This window comes from Polypterus senegalus, chromosome 5, assembly GCF_016835505.1.
Source record: "Polypterus senegalus isolate Bchr_013 chromosome 5, ASM1683550v1, whole genome shotgun sequence".
Lineage (NCBI taxonomy): Eukaryota > Metazoa > Chordata > Cladistia > Polypteriformes > Polypteridae > Polypterus > Polypterus senegalus.
In genome coordinates, this window is record NC_053158.1 from 74,063,289 (window position 1) to 74,090,689 (window position 27,401).

Consider the following 27,401-nt stretch of genomic DNA (forward strand, 5'->3'; position numbering starts at 1 on the left):
GTTACTCGTGGGGATCTGGCACAGGGCCTTGTCCAGTGTGTGGTGGAAGCAGTCCTTGGCCTCAATGTCAGGTGACAAGGCTGGTACATAAGCACTGATAAGTGTGGCAAAGCGGTTCTTGACCAGGGGGATACAGAGGGACATTAGTCTTTCACTAGCATCAAAATATGTTTCAGTAAGTTTTGGCAGTAGCATATTCTTAATGGCCATTCCCAATCCATGCAAATGTTGTCCACCTGCAGGGTAACCTTTCCAGAAGAAGGTATAACCTATCCCTTCCTCTGTTAAATAAATAAGGAAAGATCTATCATTCTTGTCTCACTTAAAGCAGCAATATTGATACTATAATGACTCTGTTCGGCTGCTACTATGGCTTTTCTCCTATGGAGTCTGTCAGTACCGTCATATGAGTCCAGGAGAGTCCTTAAATTCCATGTTGCCAGTTTTATATCATACAACTTATTATTTCTATTGGAATGACCCAAGAGATGCAGTAACCTTACCCATGCATGAGCTGAGTGGGCATTTTGTAAGTCCACTTTTTCTAGACCCCTTCTCAATTGTTGGTAAGCAGTGCAGTCCCCAAATAGGGCTGCTCAGTCACACAGGATTCTGCCGAAAGCAGCTGCCACTTAGTCCCAGGTGTTAGCAACCAAATATCCTGTGTCACTGAAATGCAGGTTTCTAACTAGGAGTTCCTCATCCATTCGTACCTGCTCCCGTCGTCAGACACCCCATTGCCATTGGATTTCAACCAGAATTAGGTCAAGGTATTTTTCATTGTGGTCAGAGGTGGATACCTGCGGCAATTTTTAAAGTGCCGTAGGGGGCGCACAGTCCCCAGTAACACTATCTTTTCCAAAAATGAGGTAATTCCAATGACATGGGTGAATCCAAGATAAATGCAAGTAATGAGTAGAATATTGGTAGCATTTCTAGACATTATCATTTAATGTCACACCTCACCACTCTGGGGGGGAAAGAACTCTTATCAATATTTCAGGCAAAGAGTAGAATTCAATAATTAAAACAATTTTTTCCTCAGCAATTTGTGAAGCATACGCTGTAATTCAGCTTAAAATTGTACATCTAGAACACCTCTTCTAATTAAAATTATTTAAAATATATTAGAAATTTGACCCTAATGTAAACAATGGCAGGTAGTTCACCCTTACTGGGATATTTGTTTTGGGACTGTCTGCAATTAAAATCCCTTTGCGTAAAGAGATTTTGTTATCTATCGTGCAGTGGGATTTAAGATAATTACAGATTCTCATGTGAAAGTGTTGCACTGTCTAGTTATAACTTCACTGTGATTTACTACAGTACATTTTTATCACTTTGACTAATCCTGCTTGATTGGTAAAATCCTAATGTTCCCTCTATAACTCAATTGAAAAATGATATATTGTACAGTAACTAGAAAAAATTGTAATTTTCTTTCTATGAAACTCTGCAGAGCTTCTTTAGAATTAGTCAAAAAATTGATTTGTTATTAAAAAAAAAAGTCTTGTAAGGATCTTGCCGATGTTTCTGTTAAACCCCTTTTGTTTTAATTAATAATAGGATATACACTCACCTAAAGGATTATTTGCCACACCTGTTCAATTTCTCATTAATGCAATTATCTAATCAACCAATCACATGGCAGTTGCTTCAATGCATTTAGTGTGTGTGGTCCTGGTCAAGACAATCTCCTGAACTCCAAATTGAATGTCAGAATGGGAACGAAAGGTGATTTAAGCAATTTTGAGCGTGGCATGGTTGTTGGTGCCAGATGGGCCGGTCTGAGTATTTCACAATCTGCTCAGTTACTGGGATTTTCACGCACAACCATTTCTAGGGTTTACAAAGAATGGTGTGAAAAGGGAAAAACATCCAGTATGCGGCAGTCCTGTGGGCGAAAATGCCTTGTTGATGCTAGAGGTCAGAGGAGAATGGGCCAACTGATTCAAGCTGATAGAAGAGCAGCTTTGACTGAAATAACCACTCGTTACAACCGAGGTATGCAGCAAAGCATTTGTGAAGCCACAACATGCACAACCATGAGGCGGATGGGCTACAACAGCAGAAGACCCCACCGGGTACCACTCATCTCCACTACAAATAGGAAAAAGAGGCTACAATTTGCACGAGCTCACCAAAATTGTACAGTTGAAGACTGTAAAAATGTTGCCTGGTCTGATGAGTCTGTTGAGACATTCAAATGGTAGAGTCAGAATTTGGCGTAAACAGAATGAGAACATGGATCCATCATGCCTTGTTACCTCTGTGCAGGCTGGTGGTGGTGGTGTAATGGTGTGGGGGATGTTTTCTTGGCACACTTTAGGCCCCTTAGTGCCAATTGGGCATTGTTTAAATGCCACGGGCTACCTGAGCATTGTTTCTGACCATGTCCATCCCTTCATTACCACCATGTACCCATCCTCTGATGGATAATGCACCATGTCACAAAGCACGAATCATTTCAAATTGGTTTCTTGAACATGACAATGAGTTCAATGTACTAAAGTGGCCCCCACGGTCACCTGGGGCCTCAAGTATAACGCCGTGCGTAGAACTCACACTATAACATGGCGTAAGCACAAAAGCCGAAATGTGCTTACGCACAGAAAAATCCAGATGCAGGAATCTGTGCATACTCCAACTTCCATGTTCTTCCGCTACATAAATCCCGATCAGCGTGAAAACTAACGCTCGTGCACACGCTTCATGTAACGCCCCAACTCCTCCCAGAATTACGCCTCTTTGAATATGCAAATCAATATAAATCGCCCTTAAACTCAGCCTTCTCTGAAAAGACAATGGGAAAAGCACGGGGGGTAAATATAAGAATTTCGGCGAATACCAAGTGGAGGCAAAGGACAAACATACTATTTGTTCAAATAAACCGTGGTATAATCAACAAAAGGAAGTTGATCGAGTGACATAGCGCGTTGGAGAAACTTGAAAGCTCACGTTCACAAAATCGCACAGTGCCGGAAATAAAAATGAAGTCACATATCAAAGTCGCCGTGAAAAGCCGAGTTGTAGCTCACTGTCTGAGTGTCATATGAAAGCTTATTAGGGTACAGAGAAAAAAAAGCACACAGTGGGGAAATAGCACGAAATGTCAACTTTAATCTCGACATTTCCACTTTAATCACGTAGTTTATTTTGTCATTAAAGTAGAACATCATAAACTTCATCTTAAAATCGTTTAATTAACCAGTTTCTCAAATCCCATCGTAATTAAAGTAGCACGTTAAATGCTTTGTTTTGTATTTGATCTTCTATGTGCCTATGTGTGTGAATCACTACTTGCTTCTTAAACCGGCTCTCTTCCTCCAACTGGACACAGAATCCATTACATTCGTGATATTACACCTCTCTGAATAACTAAAATACTGAGATGTCTATGTGATATCATTTTCATGATGATAGGAGTTAAAGCACGTTATTAAACGTGTTTCACTTCGATTAAATAATTTATTGCAGCAGTACTCAGGGGTGGCTCTAGGCTTGTGGTGGCACTGGGCAGAGGAAGAATCGGTGGCTCCTTCCCGCCAATGTCAGTAAAGTATCTTATGCACGGTGGATGGCCTCTGGCCTCGTCCCTTGCAGACACTGCATAGCCGCCTCGTGCTCATGACACAAGCATTTAACTTTTGCCGAAATTTGTCACTGCGTTTTTAGCTGTGTTGTTATTTTCTCTTTCTGTGTTATATTCAATATACAGTATATTGGCGTAGCCGTCATTGTAGTCAGTGCTTTTTTTTACCCAAATAACCGATCGCCACACATTCAGCTCTGTAATAGAAGTTAAGCCATCTGTAAGCTTAGCGCTGATTCTTCAAAACGTTTAAGGAACATTGAAATATCTTCGTAGTACATGTTTAATTATTCTATCCTTAACGCCAGTCCCAGTGAAGAATATAGATTATTTAAATGAAGTTAAAGTTTTATCTGTATAATTTATTAAACATATTTTGCTGCATTTCACCTTAAAAATGATATCGTCATCATATGTAAATACGCACTTTATAAAGTGGCTCAGGTTGTGCGATGTTATAACTGTAGTGCAAGTTTACAGTGGGGTGATTGTACTTGTAAGTTAAAACAGTTCTACAAGGTGCTATTGATTGAGTGCATTTAAAGTTCTTGGGATGAAACTGTTTCTGAACCGCGAGGTCTGTACAGGAAAGGCTTTAAAACGTTTTGCAGTGGCTGAGACAGCGTGTCCTTGAAGCTGTATACCAATAATTCTCTTTCCAATCAGCTGCTGCTGTGATTCACACTCAGATACAGTAATATAAATACTCCGAGTCTTCCAGTGAGAGTAATATGGAAAAAGATGATCCGCTGTGGCAACTCCTAACGGGAGGAGCTGAAAGAAGGAGAAGTGAGAGTAACAACGCTAAAGCAGTTATGGTATTTGGAATACTATGGCTATTTCCTGGACCATTATATTGTTACAAGTTAATTACAATCAGATGCGTTACACTAATCTATACTAATAAAAGGCAAAGCCCTCACTCACTCACTCACTGACTGACTCACTCACTCACTCACTGACTCATCACTAATTCTCCAACTTCCCGTGTAGGTAGAAGGCTGAAATTTGGCAGGCTCATTCCTTACAGCTTACTTACAAAAGTTGGGCAGGTTTCATTTCGAAATTCTACGCCTAATGGTCATAACTGGAAGGTATTTTTCTCCATTAACTGTAATGGAGTTGAGCTGGAATGACGTGGGGGGGCGGAGTTTCGTGTGACATCATCATGCCTCCCACGTAATCACGTGAACTGATTGTCAACGCAGTGCGTAGAAAACCAGGAAGACCTCCAAAAAGCGCTTAAGAAAACATGCATTATATAATTGAGAAGGCAGCGAAAAACAATAAGAAGCGAGCGAGTGACATATACTACCATATTCATGAGTGTTGCTGCCTCGGAAAGAAAGAAAGGTGTAAACCTAAACTTTAAATTAAGTTCATAGACAGGCTACCGCTGGCGTTTCACATGCCCACAGGTAATGCGGGATACAAGTTTAATGAGAGGACGCAGGATATAAACGAGAGTTTTGATCACTTTGTAACTAAGTTAAAATTGTAGGTGAAGGGGTGTGCTTATGCAAATTCCGAGAGACTGTGTTTGTGGGGATTGACAGTTAAGGCGGGTGGGGGAGTCACGTCATCATCTCCCCTCCCATTCATCTAATTTCGGTCTGAGCTGAGCTCAGCGCTAATGCCGTCTTCAAGCAACTTGTCAGACTGCCACCAAATACTCACAGAAAAATCCACAAGTTAATACACATGCTATCTCTAGAGTTTCTCCACACTGAATCCTCCAGGCACTACTTACAAAAGGTCACATTGACAATCGTGTTACGCTATTTTTAAAATCTTTCCTTTTCTTAGCACAAGCACAGCTGAGAAGCTTCATGCATGTGCTCCATAACGCGCTAAAAATAATGCATTTAATCACACTTTGCATTACAAGCAAAGGGGAGCTTTTGTCAATGCATGATTTCCTGGTACACGATTACATTGATCAGCGCATCCCGATTCATTTTACCCTCGCACCACCTTAGTTTGAGAAGAAGTCTGAAAAATATGAGGTTAACACAGAAAAACATCACCAATTCAAGCTTTATGAATAATCGATTCGCCATCAATAATTGTTTTGGTAAAGCCATCCTCCTTCCATTTTATAATTTTTCCGCCAATAGCCATGATTAAATGAACGGTAAATAAAGTAAGAGCAAAGCGAGGGTGACTTATTTAGGCAGGCATATATATGACAGCAACACTCATGACAATGTCAATCATGTTACGTTATTATTAAAATGTTTCCTTTTCTTTTCATTACTTCTTTAACACACTACTTCTCGCTGCGGCGGGGATTTTGCTATATATATAATATATGAATGACCTCCAAAGAGCGCTGAGACTTTTGATATCATGAACGTGTCTGCAAAACTGTGGTCTCCTGCCCAGCAAAAGTCGAGCAGCCAGCGCGCATAGCTGTGCCGCCTTTGAGACGCTGACTGCGCTTCTGCCTTAAGTCAAAGTGAGCACTTTTAATTTTTTTCATCCTCCCCCTGCGCTATAGCCCAGACAAGTGCAAACACGGGACCCCTTTTCTACACCACGGAAAAATAATATTAAGGCATTCACACTTTCTTTTGCACGATAAGATTATGAGGTCCTCACCTCGGATTATGAAGACACGCACACGAGTGGAGGACTGACAGTGCCATCACAGCTGATTAATGGCAGGGACGTCTCACCAGTCTACACAAGACCCACCGCACTGTCCCCAAAAGGCGATCATAACGCCAGCGAACACATCTCTCTATACTATATAAAAGAAAAAGGCAACTTTCCTTTCTTTACACCTTTTATCCCAAACCAAAGCCTTTCTCTCTTAACAGTGCAGAGGACACAAAACTAATTTTCTTTAAATGCCGGTAAGGTACATTACCAGAGGCACAAATTTGAACGCTCACATAGAAAATGTAATTTCTATACCACAGCCGTCGTGTAGCGCCTTTCAAAAGGGATCTACTACCGAGAGATGATCCATATATATTTTAGCTGCTGTTAGTTACTTACCTGTTGTGTTACACAGTCTTTAAAATGTAGTTTACCCAAACCACTCCAGTAGTGCTCAATGTACCTGTACTTCTTAAAACGTTAATGTTTTACTGTTTAATAACTTATAGACTATATTTTATTATTTTTCCCTTGCACTCAGTGACCAAAGCTATACACACACATATAGACACATACAAACATACACACAAGTATATATATGTGTATATATATGTATGTATGTATGTATGTATATATATATATATATATATACACACACACACACCCTATTACATTATATATATATATATATATATACACACACACACATACATACATACATACATACATACACATATATAATTTGTGTGTGTGTGTATGTATGTATGTGTGTATATATGATGTAGATAGGTATGTATATATATATGTGTATATGTAGATATGTATATATAGATATGTAGATATGAAGATATGTATGTATATATATATATATATATATATATATATATATATGTGTGTGTGTGTGTGTGTGTGTGTGTGTGTGTATATATATATATATGACAGCAGCAATCCAAGCTTTGAGAAAACAGTAAAAAGGAGGCGTGTCAGACGTGTGGTACATTTTCTGATGCAGCTACGAAAACAACTTTGTGACGCTGCCGCCAAATACACAAAACAATTACTTTGACAATCATGTTACATTATTTTTAAAATGTTTCCTTTTCTTTTCATAACTTCTTAAACACATGACATCGCTGCGAAGCGCGGGTATTTTGCTATATATATTTATATATATCACAGCGACACTCATAACAGTGACAAAACAATTACATTGACAATCATGTTACGTTATTTTCAAAATGTTTCCTTTTCTTTCTCTTTCCTTCTTTAACACACTACTTCTCCGCTGCCAAGCGCGAGTATATATATATATATATATATATAGATAGATAGATAGATATTTATATATATATAGATAGATAGATATGAGATCAAGATATATATATATATATATATATATATATATATATATATATATAGATAGATATATATATATATATATATATATATAGATAGATATGAGAACAACACTCATATCAATGACAAAACAATTACATTAACAATCATGTTACGTTATTTTTAAAATTTTTCCTTTTCTTTTTCGTACCTTCTTTAACACACTACTTCTCCGCTGCGAAGCGCGGGTATTCTGCTAGTAAACAATATGCGGTTAGTTTCAGTGTATTTATAAAGCCGCGTCAGGAAAATAATGAGTAACCACACAGGAACAGTACCATTGCTTTGACGCTGGGTGCTGCCAGTCTGCAAAACCGAGCAGAGAACTTGCGTACGACAAGGCATGAGGTACCGTGGAAAAGTGCGTGGCTTTACGCCAAGTGTAGGTTTTATACATCGCGATTTGAACGTGGAAAAGTTCTTACGCAACATTTCTGTGCGTACGCACCGTTTATACATGAGGCCCCAGATCTCAACCCAATAGAGCATCTTTGGGATGTGGTGGAACGGGAGCTTCGTACCCTGGATGTGCATCCCACAAATCTCCATCAACTGCAAGATGCTATACTATCAATATGGGCCAACATTTCTAAAGAATGCTTTCAGCACCTTGTTGAATCAATGCCACGTAGAATTAAGGCAGTTCTGAAGGTGAAAGGGGGTCTAACACCGTATTGGTATGGTGTTCCTAATAATCCTTTAGGTGAGTGTATAAGGCAGTTTCCCCTTTTTTGGTTACTAATTAGCTCCTTGATTTGTTTAAGGAAGGTTTTTTTAATGTGGTTGATGTTTACATATATTTACTGTTTCTGTGATATGGAATTGATTTTGTTTCTGATTGAACATTTTTTATTGTTTATTGCAATCTGCATTCATTATATTATACTTGTTGCACTTGTTTTACAATGCATATTTTAGAATATAAATAATTTAAATTAAAGACGTGCATTTCAGCATGCTGGACCGTAGAATATGTTTTTTCTAAATTATAATTTCATGTCTGTTTTGCTACAAAATATTTTTAAAAGTTTTAACCTAAAATGAGCAGAATGTGATTAATGTTGCTTTTGGTCAATGAAGTGAATTATTTAAAACAACACTACAGAATTTGTTGGCAATTTTTTTCATCATTAAATTTTATAAAAGACATCAATTAGTTGTTGTAGCCATAAATTGAATTCTTGTTCTGTCTTCTAAGAATGCTTATTTCTTTCAGATATTACCTCTGCCTGCAGCTAAGAGATGATGTTGTGTCGGGGCGTCTTCCATGCTCTTTCGCTACACATGCCTTGTTAGGTTCTTACACTGTACAGTCTGAATTGGGTGACTATGACACAGAAGAGTACGGTACAGATTATGTGAGTGAGTTCCGGTTTGCTCCTAATCCCACTAAAGAACTAGAGGAAAAAGTTATGGAGCTGCATAAAAATTACAAGTAAGTGACTCTTTTGTACAAATTTTATTTCTTTCAAACATAGAGTGAAGCAGTACGGTTTTCCTTTTTCATTTTTGAGTTATTTCTACATGGTAAATTGTTTAATTTGTAATAAATTGTTCTACTTCTATGTGCTATTGTCCTTAAGAGATTTTAAAAGTGATATTATATGAATAAATCACATTAATTAACTAACTAACTAACTGCATCCTTTGAGTGCATGGCAATTTTATGAACCAAATAAAAACCAGACTCCTGAGCCTAATTCAATTCTAGAAAGCTATCCACTTGGCAGGGACCAGTATATGATGAAGAACAAGTTCGTAAATATACTTGAAGTGTGTCATGTATGTTTTATACTGAAAGTGCACATATTATGATGGTGACTAGTGTTGACTGGTGAAATTCGCCAAAGCATTTATTGCATCAGATAAGCGGCGTTTGCTCATTATTTTTTTGGAAATTCTCTTTGCAGCCAGCTTAGAGTAACATTTTTTTTCCCAGCATCCCATGATGCTTTGTCAGATCAGTGTGTCATCACAGAACTGTAGCAGCCATGCTCAGAGCTTTCACACGTGCGTACTATTAAATTGATGCTTCTCGCATGCAAGATGTCGCCTCCAAGTCCAGACAGATTTGCACCCATGTGCATTTATGAAGAAAACAAAAATCTTGCTGAATTTTCATTTGAGGAGTACATTAGCTTCCCATAATGAGAATATTATAATCAGTGTTGTATGTAACACATTTAGTGAAGTAGTGGATGGTCTGTACTCCCATTTTTCTGAGATCTTCAAATGTGAGGAAGTAGATAACCTCCCTGTGGTAAAGGGGACTGCTAAGGAGGTACTTTAGGGATTTGGAAACTGCAGAGTAAGAAGTACTGTGTACATTAAACAGATGGAAATCAAACCAGGACTAGATAATATTTATCCTCACGTTACATTAAATAGATTGAAATCAAACCAGGACTAGATAATATTTATCCTTGCATTCTTAAGGAGGTTTGCAAATACAGTGGGATGCAAAAGTTTGGGCAACCTTGTTAATAGTCATTATTTTCCTGTATAAATCGTTGGTTGTTACGATAAAAAATGTCAGTTAAATATATCATATAGGAGACACAGTGATATTTGAGAAGTGAAATGAAGTTTATTGGATTTACAGAAAGTGTGCAATAATTGTTCAAACAAAATCAGGCAGGTGCATAAATTTGGGCACCACAAAAAAGAAATGAAATCAATATTTAGTAGATCCGCCTTTTGCAGAAATTACAGCCTCTAAACACTTCCTGTAGGTTCCAATGAGAGTCTGGATTGTGGTTGAAGGTATTTTGGACCATTCCTCTTTACAAAACATCTCTAGTTCATTCAGGTTTGATGGCTTCTGAGCATGGACAGCTCTCTTTAACTCACACCACAGATTTTCAATTATATTCAGGTCTGGGGATTGAGATGGCCATTCCAGAACGTTGTAAAGTTTCCTCTGCATGAATGCCTTAGTGGAGCAGTGTTTCGGGTCATTGTCTTGTTGAAAGATCCAGCCCCGGTGCAGCTTCAGCTTTGTCACTGATTCCTGGACATTGGTCTCCAGAATCTGCTGATACTGAGTGGAATCCATGCGTCCCTCAACTTTGACAAGATTCCCAGTCCTTGCACTGGCCACACAGCCCCACAGCATGATGGAACCACCACCATATTTTACTGTAGGTAGCAGGTGTTTTTCTTGGAATGCTGTGTTCTTTTTCCTCCATGCATAACACCCTTGTTATGCCCAAATAACTCAATTTTAGTTTCATCAGTCCACAGCACCTTATTCCAAAATGAAGCTGGCTTGTCCAAATGTGCTTGAGCATACCTCAAGCGGCTCTGTTTGTGCTGTGGGGGAGAAAAGGCTTCCTCTGCATCACTCTGCATACAGCATTTCCTTGTGTAAAATGCGCCGAATGGTTGAACGATGTACAGTGACTCCATCTGCTGCAAGATGATGTTGTAGGTCTTTGGTGCTGGTCTGTGGGTTGACTCTGACTGTTCTCACCATTCGTCGCTTCTGTCTATCCGAAATCTTTCTTGGTCTGCCACTTCGAGCCTTAACTTGAACTGAGCCTGTGGTCTTTCATTTCCTCAATATGTTCCTAACTGTGGAAACAGACAGCTTAAATCTCTGGGACAGCTTTCTGTATCCTTCACCTAAACCATGATGGTGAACAATCTTTGTCTTCAGGTCATTTGAGAGTTGTTTTGTGACCCCCATGTTGCTACTCTTCAGAGAAAATTAAAGGAGGAAGGAAACTAACAATTGACCCCCTTAAATACTCTTTCTCATTATAGGATTCACCTGTGTATGTAGATCAGGGGTCACTGAGCTTACCAAGCCAATTTGAGTTCCAATAATTAGTTCTAAAACTTTTGGAATCAATAAAATGACAACGGTGCCCAAATTTATGCACGTGCCTGATTTTGTTTGAACAATTATTGCACACTTTCTGTAAATCCAATAAACTTCATTTCACTTCTCAAATATCACTGTGTGTGTCTTCTATATGATATATTTAACTGACATTTTTTATCGTAACAACCAACGATTTATACAGGAAAATAATGACTATTAACAAGGTTGCCCAAACTTTTGCACCCCATTGTACATACTGTTTATAAACTCTCCACAAATATTTTTAGGAAGTCACTGCGCACTTGGGAAATTCTGAAGAACTAGAAAATGACAAATATCCTATGATCAGGCAGACCCCAACAACAATAGGCAAGCAAGCTTAATTTGCATCACAGGAAAGTTAAAAAAAGGAATTATTAAGGATAAGATTGAGCAACACATGGCAACAACAGGAATTTTTGGGGTGATGTGCAGTGCCTTTTCTCCTCCAAACATGGTGTATGCAACAACATCCAAAGAGTTCAATTTTGGTCTCATCTGACCAGACTATAGATACAGTAGAGTCTCGCTTATCTATACTAATAAAAGGCAAAGCCCTCACTGACTGACTGACTCACTCACTCACTCATCACTAATTCTCCAACTTCCCATGTAGGTAGAAGGCTGAATTTTGGCAGGCTAATTCCTTACAGCTTACTTACAAAAGTTAAGTAGGTTTCATTTCGAAATTCTATAGGTAACGGTCATAATGGTCAACAACATCCACCATGTTGAACTTTCTTATTTATGGCCCCATCTTCACGAAATTTGGTAGGCGGCTTCCCTGCGCTAACCGAAACTGATGTACGTACTTATTTCGGTGGTATGACGACACTGTTGGCCACCATATTGAACCTTCCAATTTCATTAATTCTCCAAGTTCCCGTGTAGGTAGAAGGCTGACCCCATCCTCATGAAATTTGGTAGGCGGCTTCCCTGCAATAACCAAAACCGATGTACGTACTTATTTCCGTGGTATTACGCCACTGTCGGCCGCCATATTGAACTTTCCAACGTCACTAATTCTCCAACTTCCCATGTAGGTAGAAGGCTGAATTTTGGCAGGCTCATTCCTTACAGCTCACTTAAAAAAGTTAAGCAGGTTTCATTTCAAAATTCTTCACATAACGGTCGACAACATCCACCATGTTGAACTTTCTTATTTATGGCCCCATCTTCACGAAATTTGGTAGGCGGCTTCCCTGGCTAACGAAACTGATGTCACGTACTTATTTCGGTGGTGTGACGCCACTGTCGGCCGCCATATTGAACTTTCCAATGTCACTAATTCTCCAACTTCCCGTGTAGGTAGAAGGCTGAAATTTGGCAGGCTCATTCCTTACAGCTTACTTACAAAAGTTAAGCAGGTTTCATTTCGAAATTCTACGCGTAATGGTCATAACGGTCGATAATGTCCGCCATGTTGAAATTTCTTATTTATGGCCCCATCTTCACGAAATTTGGTAGGCGGCTTCCCTGCACTAACTAAAACCGATGTACGTACTTATTTCAGTGGTATGATGCCACTGTCGGCCGGCATATTGAACTTTTTAACGGTCTTTTTACTTATGGGCCCATTTTCAAAAAATTTGGTACACGGGTTTCCAACGCTAACTGAATCCTACTTACGTACATATATATGTCCATAGCCTGCAGCTCGGTCACCGTGTGAGGCGGCGTTGGGTCCCCCATCCCAACACCTCCCACGTTGTTGGCTGTCTGCCTAAATAAGGCCGTCTGTCGCTCCGGTCTTTATATTCCTTTCCTTGCTTCGCCACGGAATGCACGTCTCCCTGCTGATAACTACAGCCTTTTTATTTAATCCACGGCTTCTCCGCTGTTTTATTATTCGTTTATTATGATTATAATATAGTTATTGTGTAGGTATTTTAGACTTGCTTTACATTGTTCAGGTACCCATTTCCTTTATCATTCCAACCGTACACACCATTAACATGTCTATCGAGGTGTTCACCATCGATCAAAGAACTGTCACTTACCGAGCGGTTTCCATGCCCGGAGATGGCACCTGCCTTTTCATATTGCACGGTCATATCAGGCTCACACTTGATATCCGGAGGAACATTGTGTCTGATGTATTGAATGACTGGGACAGGTTCAAGGTGTGAACTGATGACGGTACAGGAGATAATTATACTACACAGGAGCACTATAAGAGTGAAATGCTTAAGCCCTTCACCTATGCATCTGCATGTGACTTGATGGCTACCGCTGAATTGTTCGGTTGTCGCTTTTAAGTGTACTGAAATGGCCAAATATTTTACACCTTTCGACAACCGCCAGTGCCTCTTAAACATCTTCGATTCACAGGTGACGATTTCAGTAGTGGACACTTTGATGTTTATGAATGTTTAAACTCTCAAAAGCTGGATGTGAAGTTATCGATGAAACCGGTTGTATGCTTACAATGCTTGACAGATGCCGAATGTCACTTCAACACAAGTCCTGCAAATACTGTCATAATTGAAACAAACCATGAAACTCAAACCGATTATGACATCAGCAGTCCAAGCTGTGAGATTTCAGACAAGATTACTTTTCACATGGCCAACGGTACTTTGCATGCTCAAGAGTAAGCTCAGCGCACAGCTTGGTCATATTACAACCGGAGGGCCGAACTGACAATGTGATATACAAAGAGATCCTTAACAAATAATAATTATTGGTATATTTTCCCTCAGTTTAAAAATGTTTAATTTTCTTCTTAATAAAAATTTTAAGGCAGTACTTCGCCACTGCGAAGCATGGGTATTTTACTAGTCCTACATAAACGGGCCGGCAGAACGTCGGATAAGCGAAAATGTCGGATAATGGGAGGTGTTAAGAAAAAGCCTATTAAACGTCAAACTATGTTATAATTTTACACATTACGAACCAAATACAGAGGCTCGGTTCACGAATGCCTCTGAACACGTACAAATCGTGTTATGACCAAAAAGTTTGCCAAACTTTATCCTCTGTTCACGACCACATGTACATATATATATATCTCCTTTGGGGTGCGAGCAGCTGTTGCTGGGGGTGCCAGAATCCATTGAGGAAGAAAAATTAAAAACATTATTTGTACAAAATCTTAATTTATCTATCCATTCCAAAATAATTAAATGGGCAGGCTATTTCGTATCAGTGCAATACACTGCTTGTTAAAACGGATGACTCCTTATCTTATTTGCACTTAGTGCTGCATGGGTATTATGAACTATCATATTTGTTCAAGTTCTATTTAAATTTTAAATATAAGTAATTTTTATTTGGTTGACTGAAATATGTTTAGTAGGAATGAAAGTTAAATTTAATCATCATTGCATAAATTTTTCTTCACCATAGAAATTTAAAGAATAAATCCAACTGCTCATCAGGCAGTACACACTCACTGCACCCACTCTCGCGAATCGAACCTCAGACGTCAGCGCTAAAGGCGAAGCCTCTCATGTTGCGCTAGGGTGTGTGGTTCGTTTATTTGACAGTATATAGATCGGGATGTGTATATATATATATATATATATATATATATATATTACTTTTGAGAATGCAACGTATAGTTTTGTCCAGGAGGAAAGCAATGTTGCCTCAAATCAATGGCAACCTTTTGTAGGGTGTGTCCCTGAGACTTATTAATTGTCATCGCGAAGCAGAGCCTTACTGGAAATTTGAGGCATTTCAATTGAAATGGGAGATCAGGGGGTATAACGGTGATGCCAGGAATACATTCAGAGTGTGGCGCTCTGCTGTTTTTTTGTGTAGTTGCCTTCACACAGCCTCTCCGCTGCCTTGTCAATTGTGTAATGTGTTTTTTGAACAGGTTTGATGCATGAAAGTGATCACTCGTACTGCGTTCAGCAAGTTCATGTGAGCTGCTCTCTTGTGTGATGTTGCGATGTCCACGGCTTAATTTAATGTTAAGTAAAACCTAAAAGTTTCTGGCTGCACTCCGGTTGTAATATGACGAAGCTGCGTGAGGTCACTTTTGAGAATGCAAGTATAGTTGTCCAGGAGAAAAGAAATCTTGCCTGAAATAAATGGCATCGTTTTGTAGGGTCTGTCCCTGAGACTTATTACTTGTCATCGTGCAGCAGAGCCTTACTGGAAATTGGAGGCATCTGAATTGAAATGGGAGATCAGAGGGTATAAAGGGGACGTGTGGAATACATTGAGTGTGGAGAAACTCTAGAGACAGGGTGTGTATTAACTTGTGGATTTTTCTGTGAGTATTTGGTGGCAGTGTGACGAAGTTGCTTCGGAAGACTGCGTTAGCCATGGAGCTCAGCTCAGAACGAAATGAGGTGAATGGGAGGGGAGTTGATAACGTGACTCCCCCACCCGCCTTAACTGTCAATCCCCCACAAACACAGTCTCTCGGAATTTGCATAAGCACAGCCCTTCCACTGCAATTTTAACTTAGTTACAAAGTGATCAAAACTCTCATTTATATCCTGCGTCCTCTCATTAAACTTATATCCCATTACCCGTGGGCATGACAAACACCAGCGGCAGCCTGTCTATGAACTTAATTTAAACTTTAAGTTTACACGTGCTTTGTTTCCGAAGTAGCAGCACTCATGAATATGGTTGTAAATGTCAGTCGCTCGCTTCTTATTGTTTCACTGCCTTCTCAATTATGCTGTATAATGCATGTTTTCTTCAGTGCTTTTTGGAGCTTTTCCTGGTTTTCTACGTACTGCGTTGATAGTCAGTTCACATGATTACGTGGGAGGCGTGATGATGTCACACGAAACTCCGCCCCCCCACGGCCATCCAGCTCAACTCCATTACAGTATATGGAGAAAATAGCTTCCAGTTATGACCATTACGCGTAGAATTTCGAAATGAAACCTGCCCAACTTTTGTAAGTAAGCTGTAAGGAATGAGTCTGCCAAATTTCAGCCTTCTACCTACACGGGAACTTGGAAAATTAGTGATGAGTCAGTCAGTCAGTGAGTCAGTCAGTGAGGGCTTTGCCTTTCATTATAAATATATAAAGAGATAGAGTTTTTTTAACTTGCTGCTAGTTTTTTTTTGCCATTTGTTGTATTTTTTTGTGGTTACCATTCCATCTATGTCTTTGTTGTTTGAGGCACAGTGGCACAGTGATTAGAACTGCTTTCTCACAGCTCAGTCCACCTATATGGCCACAGCATAGCTGGTAGATACTTCCCTAGCCCTCATGAACACTTAAAAGACTATTGCACCATTATAATATACTCAAAACTAGTTCACTCTCAATTTCCCCATTGGCTTCAATGCATTTTACGAAGGTTCAATGATGTTCCCGAACATTTCTGTGAATTCACCAACTCATGCCAAAGTAAACTCCATGGGTTTTGCTCATCACTAGTTAACACTAGAATTACCAGAGCCTACGAAAAAACTCGTAATTCCGTCCCACCTTAAACTGCTTCTTAAATCCCTTCACACCTCTCCGCCAGCGCCTTTGTCTTCTAAATGTGCTGATAAAGAAGCTAGAGCAGCCGGCTATTCCATCCCCCCACCAATTTAGAACGTGCACGAACTTCTCTCAGCTCATGCCTTGATTGAGTATCTGGGAGTGAAGTGGAGTTTTAGAGTGGAAATAATAGATCGTTGTTTGGAACACACGCATTTCATGTCTGTTCCGTTTCTACAGTAATCTGTGTCAACACATTGTTAAAACAGAAACTTTTTTTATATTCTAGTAGTAGATGACAAAATGTAGGCATAAACTATATAATGTATGAAGCCTGAAGTCCAAATAGCAAAGAAACATTTTCACAAGAATAACACAATTGCACTTTTATTCAAACATATAACTGCAGAAAGAAAAAGCCGCCTTAACATGCGACATTGACACCAGTTTACTATAACTGACTCCGTGGTTCAATAGATACAGCCCCGCTTGGAATCAAGGGTCACGGGTTCGATCCTGCCCCTCCCTTTTGAGAAGTAAACTGTTCTTAGTCTTACTGTTTTAGAATAAAACATACATTTGATTTCAGTCTGTAACAGCCGGTGCAATTTATGATCTTTGTAAAGGTTAGCTTTTTTTTTTTTTATTCACTTTTCACTCTCTCAGTCGTTCAGAATCAATCCATACAACCCCATCTGACACGGCTGTTTTCACTAAAGGCGCTATAGCTCTGCAGTGTACCACGATGCATACTAACGCCCCGGTTCTGACACACAAGCGCTGGCGAAGCTGCCTTCTTCGTATCTCACCGTCACTTGCTTTTCTTTTTATTCAGTTTTATTGAGTGTTCCTGCCAGTCCCGCATGTTGCTGTATGCTTTTCTTTTGCACCCAGGACATGCAGAAGAAAGAATGGTAAAGACCAACCGGCGCTATATGCAATCATCAGACACTCCCCATCTGCCCGTGTCGTTCAAACACAGGAACATATATTGGTGTAAAAGTATAACAAAAGTGCACTTTTATTCAAGTGCACTTTTTCCATCGCCTTTTCCTGTAAGAAGCAGTGTACACACTTCTCTCTATGCTGTGGTTTCTATTACACACCTGAAAGAAAGAGACAATACATATGAACATATCCAGCATACAGCAACATGCGGGGACTGGCAGGAACACTCAATAAAACTGAATAAAAAGAAAATCAAGTGACGGTGAGATCTGAAGAAGCAGCTTCGCCAGCGTCTGTGTGTCAGAACCGGGTGGGGGCGTTAGTATGCATCGTGGTACAACGCAGAGCTATAGCGTCTGTATTCTGTTTCTTTTGTACTCCAGGGCACGCAGAGGAGAGAATAGTAAAGAGCAGTAAGTTGGCGCTATATGCAATCATCAGACACTCTCCATCTGCCCGTTGTTTTGTTATACTTTTCAATACTTTTATACTGCTCAAACGGGCATGCTCAAAAATACACGTGTAATGCCACGAAAAGTGCACGCAGACACTTCATTTCGCAAACAAAACAAGTGCACTTTTATTCAAAACTACCTGTATAACCGAAGAAAAAGCAAGATACAGTAGGCGATTGATCGACATCTTGCATGGTGCAATGCTAAGAAGTGCAGATTTTCATTCCGTGCTATATAAAATCATCACATTCAAATATTAACAGTTCCCACACACCCAAGGACCGTCCTTCCTACATTTACGACCGTGTACTTGTTGCCGTGTACACACCTCTCTGTGCTATGGTTTCTATTACACTGAATGAGCACCTGACACTGTACTTTCTTCCCTGGGGAAGGTCCGCATCAGAGAATTTCCAGTTCCTGCATAAATTCACACCGATCTGGCGCTGTTCGTTTTCAAATAATATTGCATTAGTGCGATTATATTTTCACATATATTGTCTTTCTTTCAGGTGTGTAATAGACACCACAGCATCGAGAAAGTGTGTACACTGCTTCTTACAGGAAAAGGCGATGGAAAAAGTGCACTTGAATAAAAGTGCACTTTTGTTATACTTTTACACCAATATATGTTCCTGTGTTTGAGCGACACGGGCAGATGGGGAGTGTCTGATGATTGCATATAGCGCCGAAGTTACTGGTCTTTACCATTCTTTCCTCTGCATGTCCTGGGTGCAAAAGAAAAAGCATACAGCAACATGCGGGGACTGGCAGGAACACTCAATAAAACTGAATAAAAAGAAAAGCAAGTGGCGGTGAGATCGAAGAAGGCAGCTTAGCCAGCGTTTGTGTGTCAGAACCGGGGGGGGGGCGTTAGTATGCATCGTGGTACACTGCAGAGCTATAAGCGCGTCTTTAGTGAAAACAGCCGTGTCAGGTGGGGTTGTATGGATTGATTCTGAGCGCGACTGAGAGAGTGAAAAGTGAATAAAAAAAAAAAAAGCTAACCTTTACAAAGATCATAAATTGCACCGGCTGTTACAGACTGAAATCAAATGTATGTTTTATTCTAAAACAGTAAGACTAAGAACAGTTTACTTCTCAAAGGGAGGCGCAGGATCGAACCCGTGACCCTTGATTCCCAAGCGGGGGCTGTATCTATTGAACCACGGAGTCAGTTATAGTAAACTGGTGTCAATGTCGCATGTTAAGGCGGGTTTTTTTCTGCAGTTATATGTTTGAATAAAAGTGCAATTGTGTTATTCTTGTGAAAATGTTTCTTTGCTATTTGGACTTCAGGCTTCATACATTATATAGTTTATGCCTACATTTTGTCATCTACTACTAGAATATAAAAAAAGTTTCTGTTTTAACAATGTGTTGACACAGATTACTGTAGAAACGGAACAGACATGAAATGCGTGTGTTCCAAACAACGATCTATTATTTCACTCTAAAACTCCACTTCACTCCCAGATACTCAATCAAGGCATGAGCTGAGAGAAGTTCGTGCACGTTCTAAATTGGTGGGGGATGGAATAGCCGGCTGCTCCGAGCTTCTCTTTATCAGCACATTTAGAGAACAAAGGACGCTGGCGGAGAGGTGTGAAGGGATTTAAGAAGCAGTTTAAAGTGGGACGGAATTACGAATTTTTTCGTAGGCTCTGGTAATTCTAGTGTTAAATGTGCAGTTTTTTACACAGTACAGTGGAACCTCGGTTCACGAACGTCCCGTTCCGCATACAACTTCGGTTCCACGACCAAAAAGCTCGCCAAACTTTTGCCTCGGTTTACAACCACGCACTTTCGGTATCTGAACAAGCCAGTTTCCCTTGCCTGCCTGCCTGAGCTGTGCTGAGCTGAGAGAGAGAGAGAGAGCGCCAAGCGCGGCGAGCATGTGCCTGCTGGGGAGGGAGGGGGGGAGGAGGAGGAGATTGCTGCACTGTTTGCCTGCCTATCTGCAGCCAGTAAGTTCAAGCCAACCATCCCCCAATTCCACGTGTCTGCTGGGGAGGGGGAGGAGGAGATTGCTGCGTGTTTGCCTGCCTATCTGCAGGCTGTACGTGCTGAGAGAGAAAGAGAGAGAGAGAAAGCAAGCTAGCAAGCCGCGTGGCTGCAAGAGCTCTGTTCATTGTTCTCCTTCCATTGACTTCTAAGCAAGTGAAAAAAGTTTTGAAGAAAATTGAAATCGAACTAAAGAAAGAAATTACAAGAGGTGGAAAAACTGTTTACCAGTTTACTCATTTACCAATCTGAGAACCCTCGTGCTTTCAAACAGCACAATGTAAACAAAGCCAGACTGCCAGTAATGTGGGGCGCAAACACGAAGGATTGGGTCACAAGGAGTTTGTTTTTGGAATGGCTGCATGAGGCTTTCACTCCTACCAGCTAAAAGCACCAGAAACCCAAGAAATCACAAAAGAGAAAACACCTGAAGGAAAACACTTCATGCCAGAACTCGACTCATGCAAGGTTAGTTTTCTTGGTGGTTTTGTATTACGGATTTTCAAAAGTTAATTTTTCGGTTCATAGCGATTTGTTGCAATGTTACTTTTATTCTTTTTTCAAATGTTCCTTTTTTCCGCTGTGCTTAAAACTCATTTTAAAAACAGTGTTTACAGTGATCAGGCTTTAAGTTTAATAGCATGATCTACTGCAATCTTTCATTTTTGGTTGCTTGCGAGTTGGTGTTTGCATGCACTGCACTTCGCATTTGTTTTAATGTTCGTTTTTTTCTGCTGTGCTTAAAACTCATTTTAAAAAATGCTGCGACACGTGCTACAGAGAGATTAGAGAGCGTGAGCCAGCAAGCGCAGAGAGAGAGGGGGCAACTGACAGGGAAGGGATGGGGGGGGAGGATAGGGTGTGGTGTGTGTGTGTGTGTGTGTGTGTGTGTGTGTGTGTGTGTGTGTGTGTGCGCGCGCGCGCGCGCGCTACAGAGAGAGAGCGTCAGCCAGCCTGCTCCTGTAGCTGAGGGAGGGAGGGAGCGCGAGCGAACCAGCTCCTATAGCTGAGCAGGGAGCCTGGGTGTTTTGTGTCAGTGTTATTCAACGTTTTTACATTAGTTTACTATTACACTGTGCATTCTATGGTGTAATTAACTATATTTGTGCTTAATCTTTACATATATTTACATATTTACATACAGTTTGTACTGTCTGGAATGGATTAATTGTATTTACATACAATACTATGGGGGAAACTGCTTCGGTTCACGACCAACTCGGTTTACGACCAAAGTTCTGGAACGAATTATGGTCGTGAACCGAGGTTCCACTGTACATAACATTTTTTTAATTTCATTTCAATGATGAATGTGTCACCTTTCATTTGTGAGGATTTCTTTTTCATTCTTGTTTAACTCTGTTTGAAAAATAAATCTTTGCTTGAATAACTGTTGTTTCTAGTTTTAAGTAGGTAAAAATTTTGCAACAAATTACCTTCAAAAAAGTGTGTGCTCAGTATTAAATAGGAAGATCCAAAAATAAATTCAATCCAATGTGTAAAATACATTGAAATGGAGTGCATATTCATGTTGCGGATTTGATTTTGACACATTGAGAAAAACTACAACCACACAGTGTGTAATTTAGTTTTAGAATGCTGTTGTTCAACAGCTACTCATTTAAAAGGCTTAATTGTCCAAAGATTAGACTTAGATCCATAAATAAATCAATAGTAACTGCAAATGAATGTGAAGTCATTTCTATTTTCACACAAAATATAAATTATTTAGGATAATAATTATATGTGTAATGGTAGATTTTTGGAAATTATATGCATTATGATCTGAAGATATGGGAAAAGATAATAAACTGTGGCAACCCCGAAAGAAGAAGAAGAAGATGTGCATTATGATCTGGTGATTGTTTAAAACATTAAAGCACAGTTATGCAAGATGTATTTTGTATTAGTTTAGGGTACTTTTCATTGTTATTCTAATTGCATGTTTACCTATTTTTGTAATGAGAACTCAGAATAAATGTATAATAATTGTTATGCTATGTGTAATGAAGAGTGGACTGTAAACCATCCTTGTTTTGTTGAATTAAAACCCCCAGAATTTTTCTTGTTTATTTAGCCATTGAAGAGGCTTTTTTAGATCAAAAAGTACATCCACTAGGACATGTTTGCTGTGTCTTAGTATTAGCAGAAAAGTAACTTAAAAATGTTTGATTATTTCTTTGTGTTTTTGTGTTTTGTAGAGGAATGACACCGGCTGAAGCAGAAATGCTTTTCTTGGAAAATGCCAAAAAGCTGTCTATGTATGGAGTTGATTTACATCATGCTAGGGTAAGTTAGCCCTTTAGTAATCAATTATGTTTGGACTTATTACCAGAAATATGAAGAAATCTATACAATGGATCTAAATAAACTGCATATATAACAGTCATTGAGTGAAAGGTGTTTAGATGGGAAGGATGTTTGGAGTGCAAAAATTTTTTCAAAATGTGTATACAGTATGTATATTACGTGTGTGTGTAATATATATATACCAGCAAGAACTGGTGATCCAGACAAAATAGAAGAAAGAGTGAATGGTGTAAATTACATGCAAAGACAACTCTGTTAAACAAAACTGAAGCATATTTAAAATCTTAGCAATACAAAGCTAATGCAATTGGAGTTGTTCGAATACAAAAAGGTGAATGTCATACAATGACCCAGTCAAAGCACTGATGTCAATCCAATAAAGAATCTGTGTCTCTATTTGAAAAATGTGAAGTACAAGGATCTTCTGATTAACCTAAACAGGCTAGAGCAAATCTGACATGAAGAATGGGCCAAAATTACTCCTGAGAAGTATGAAATGCTGGTACATACATATCCCAAAACACTTTAAGCTTTAATTGCTGCTGAAGTTTGCCCTATGAAGTATAGCTGTTTTATCGTTAAACACTTAAAGAATAAAACATATTTTACTTTTTATAGCATTAAAAATAAAATTAGAATTTTATTGCTTCAAAAAGAAAATATCACAGGCAAAATTTGATGGAGGATTTATTTTTTAGTACATTTAGAGAAATTTGAATACTTTGGCAAGGTACTGTAATTCATGTCCTAGTCTTTGGAAATTAAAGTACTCCCATAGCCATAATTTAATTGTGTTATAGATATTATAGGACAAAAGACTTATCTCATACAAAATATTAAACAGTGAACAATGTACTATTATTAAATAATGTATGTTATGAACACTGTTAGTAATAACCTTTTGTTACATGTGTAACATGTAACATATCAAACAAACCTTCAACTCTAACAATCAATAAATTCTAATTTTGAATAATATTATTTGCAATACTACATTAAAAATACCTTCTATATACACTCACCTAAAGGATTACTAGGAACACCTGTTCAATTTCTCATTAATGCATTTATCTAATCAACCAATCGCATGGCAGTTGCTTCAAAGCATTTAGGGGTGTGGTCCTGGTCAAGACAATCTCCTGAACTCCAAACTGAATGTCAGAATGGGAAAGAAAGGTGATTTAAGCAATTTTGAGCGTGGCATGGTTGTTGGTGACAGACGGGCCGGTCTGAGTATTTCACAATCTGCACAGTTACTGGGATTTTCACGCACAACCATTTCTAGGGTTTACAAAGAATGGTAAGAAAAGGGAAAAACATCCAGTATGCGGCAGTCCTGTGGTCGAAAATGCCTTGTTGATGCTAGAGGTCAGAGGAGAATGGGCCGACTGATTCAAGCTGATAGAAGAGCAACTTTGGCTGAAATAACCACTTGTTACAACCGAGGTATGCAGCAAAGCATTTGTGAAGCCACAACACGCACAACCTTGAAGCGGATGGGCTACAACAGCAGAAGACCCCACCGGGTACCACTCATCTCCACTACAAATAGGAAAAAGAGGCTACAATTTGCACAAGCTCACCAAATTGGACAGTTGAAGACTGGAAAAATGTTGCCTGGTCTGATGAGTCTCGATTTCTGTTGAGACATTCAAGTGGTAGAGTCAGAATATGGCGTAAACAGAATGAGAACATGGATCCATCATGCCTTGTTACCACTGTGCAGGCTGGTGGTGGTGGTGTAATGGTGTGGGGGATGTTTTTTGGCACACTTTAGGCCCCTTAGTGCCAATTGGGCATCGTTTAAATGCCACGGGCTACCTGAGCATTGTTTCTGACCATGTCCATCCCTTCATGACCACCATGTACCCATCCTCTGATGGCTACTTCCAGCAGGATAATGCACCATGTCACAAAGCTCGAATCATTTCAAATTGGTTTCTTGAACATGACAATGAGTTCACTGTACTAAAATGGTCCCCACAGTCACCAGATCTCAACCCAATAGAGCATCTTTGGGATGTGGTGGAACGGGAGCTTCGTGCCCTGGATGTGCATCCCACAAATCTCCATCAACTGCAAGATGCTATCCTATCAATATGGGCCAACATTTCTAAAGAATGCTTTCAGCACCTTGTTGAATCAATGCCACTTAGAATTAAGGCAGTTCTGAAGGCGAAAGGGGGTCTAACACCGTATTAGTATGGTGTTCCTAATAATCCTTTAGGTGAGTGTATGTATTATGTAGCTACATATCTACCATTTATAATTGCTTCTGATTTTTAGTGCCTTTTTGTGACACAGAGGAAAAAAGGATATTACTAGTTAATGTACACTTGAATTATTTTTTTATTTTCCAGGATTCTGAAGGAGTTGAAATCATGTTAGGTGTTTGTGCCAGTGGGCTACTGATATACCGTGATAGATTAAGAATTAATAGATTTGCTTGGCCCAAAGTACTCAAAATTTCATACAAAAGAAATAACTTTTACATTAAAATCCGACCTGGGGAGGTAAGTGTCATGTACTTATTATTTTCTCCTAACATATTTGGAACATAAAGTAAAGTAAATAAGGTCTAAATAAAAAAAATGAAAGATCTTGTTCAGATATGCACTCTTAATCTGTAATGCTTTTAAGAAGTGTCCAGAAGGTATAGAATTGACATTTTGCATTGTACTGCTTTTAATAGAATGATACAATTAGAAAGATTCCAGACTTTACCCACTGGATTTGTAGTGAAAGACAGACAACCTTTTTAATGTGAAATGTATTCTTCATAAGGGCAGATATTTGTTATCTTGTCATCCTGTGCACCAAAGCAGACATGATCTTCACACCTAGTACTGTAACAATATATTGTTTTATGATCATGATAGAAAAATAACAAAAAAAAATTAAAATTAACATACTTTAATATTTCCCAAAACCAACAGTGAGAACCACTAGATTACACAATTTCAGCACAGACACTCAGACATGATTGTGGACTTCCAGGAGGTTGTATTGAGTAGAAAGTGGCAAAATAATGCTCATGGTTAGTATGACATTGCTAGTATTTTTTGTTATCTGTGTGAACAGAAGGCTATTCAAATTACTAACGGTGCTGACTTGTGAGTAATAATATTGAATTTGTGCAATTGGCACCTCCAGCTGCAGTTAACTCTTTTCTTTGTACTAATCCCACAGCTTTATGCTCATCTGTAGAGTACATTTTTGTTCAACAGCCTATGTTGTTGTGGTTATGGGACATACTGTATTGCCAGCATAAAAGAGTACCTTGTAAGAGGTGAACATCTACTTTTGCGGATTACAAAGAAATTAAGTCTCTGCTAAGAAGAACACATGATGGAACATTAACTTTATAGACTGTTTAGAAAACTCTAAAAGTATTTGAAGCATGTTTTAAATACATGCAATTATCAAGTTAATGATATACATCCATTAATCAAATAACTGTACATCCACAATCTCCATACATCCCAAGGGACTTCTAACATGACACTTGAGATAAAATGTTACAAGTAAAATGGTGCTTCTGCCATTCATTTTACTTCTTGATTAGTGAATTGACTGTATACAGTACTTGTAGCCTTTCATTAGTAGGGTGGCTACTAGCAACTTAATTTTTGGTTAGGACACAGCCTCATTTATTTTTAATTAAGGTATTAGTCTGGTTGCATTATGGTAAATCATTGACTACATAACGTATGCAAGTCTAAGAATTTTATGTTAATCCAATTTAGAGTCACAAGAGGCTAGAACAAATCCCAACAGCACTGGGTGCAACACATGTTTACAGTGAGGATATCCCTGTGTTTTCCATGGGAAATAAATATTTTTCCAACTTGGGTGTACAGTTAGAGTATAGCAGTTTCTGTTTCAGACTAGGTGTATTCTAGGGCATCATGATGTGCTTTATGCTTCGTGCATAAACTTGGAGGGAAAGAGACAGGAATGTTTCTTTTTTGGGATTGCATGCTTTTCAATATCAAACTGTCCTTGAACTACCACCCTAAAGATGCTTTTACATCTTTGATATATAAACTTGTCCACCTTGTTACTAAGACATCTGATGCCGATGAATAGGCATTTTTGGTGAGTTTTGTTTTGCTTATATGGATCGGTGAACTATAGAAAATGTAAAGTTGATAGCATTTTGCAATTTTTTATGCTATCACACTCTCATATACTGTATTGTTAAAACAAAATACTTTATGTTAACACAGCATGACTAAATTAAGTCATTTTTATATTTTTTATGAATTTATGGCTGCCTTATGACCTGCTAACATGATATTTTCCCAATTTTCAATATTAAAATATGTATAAAAAATTAATGTTACTTTGTAATTGTCTCAATTCTGATGACTATCATAGAATTAGAAGTTTAGTCAGTATTCAGTCATTATAATATATATAATATTCTTTTTTTTTTTTTGTCCAGTTTGAACAATTTGAAAGCACCATTGGTTTTAAATTGCCAAATCATCGTGCCGCTAAACGGCTGTGGAAAGTGTGTGTGGAACATCATACATTTTTCAGGTGTGTAACACTTAAATTGCGATGTGATGTGTGTGTGTGTATAAATATATATATATATATATATATATATGTATTATATATACTCTATACTCTCTCTCTATATATATATATATATATATATATATATATATATATATATATATATATATATATATATATATAAAATCCTAAGCCTAAAAGTGCAACAATTTTGTGTCACATTTTTTGTCATGCTTTAAATCTGCCTTATTTTAAAACCTATATATGTTTGGTATCATTCTTTTCAGAAATAATCAAACT

At 38.7% G+C, this 27,401-nt stretch overlaps 1 protein-coding gene across 14 annotated transcripts in view; it reads left to right on the plus strand.

Moving 5' to 3' along the window:
* The window catches only part of epb41l3a (erythrocyte membrane protein band 4.1-like 3a), a 292,145-nt gene that overhangs the window by 197,846 nt on the left and 66,898 nt on the right, over window positions 1-27,401 (plus strand). For all 14 annotated transcript variants that reach the window (XM_039754817.1, XM_039754815.1, XM_039754816.1 and 11 more), the window contains 4 exons: window positions 8,808-9,026; window positions 22,469-22,556; window positions 24,938-25,090; window positions 27,025-27,122. In XM_039754817.1, coding sequence (XP_039610751.1) covers window positions 8,808-9,026; window positions 22,469-22,556; window positions 24,938-25,090; window positions 27,025-27,122 — 558 coding nt within the window. The remainder of the gene's footprint in view (window positions 1-8,807; window positions 9,027-22,468; window positions 22,557-24,937; window positions 25,091-27,024; window positions 27,123-27,401) is intronic.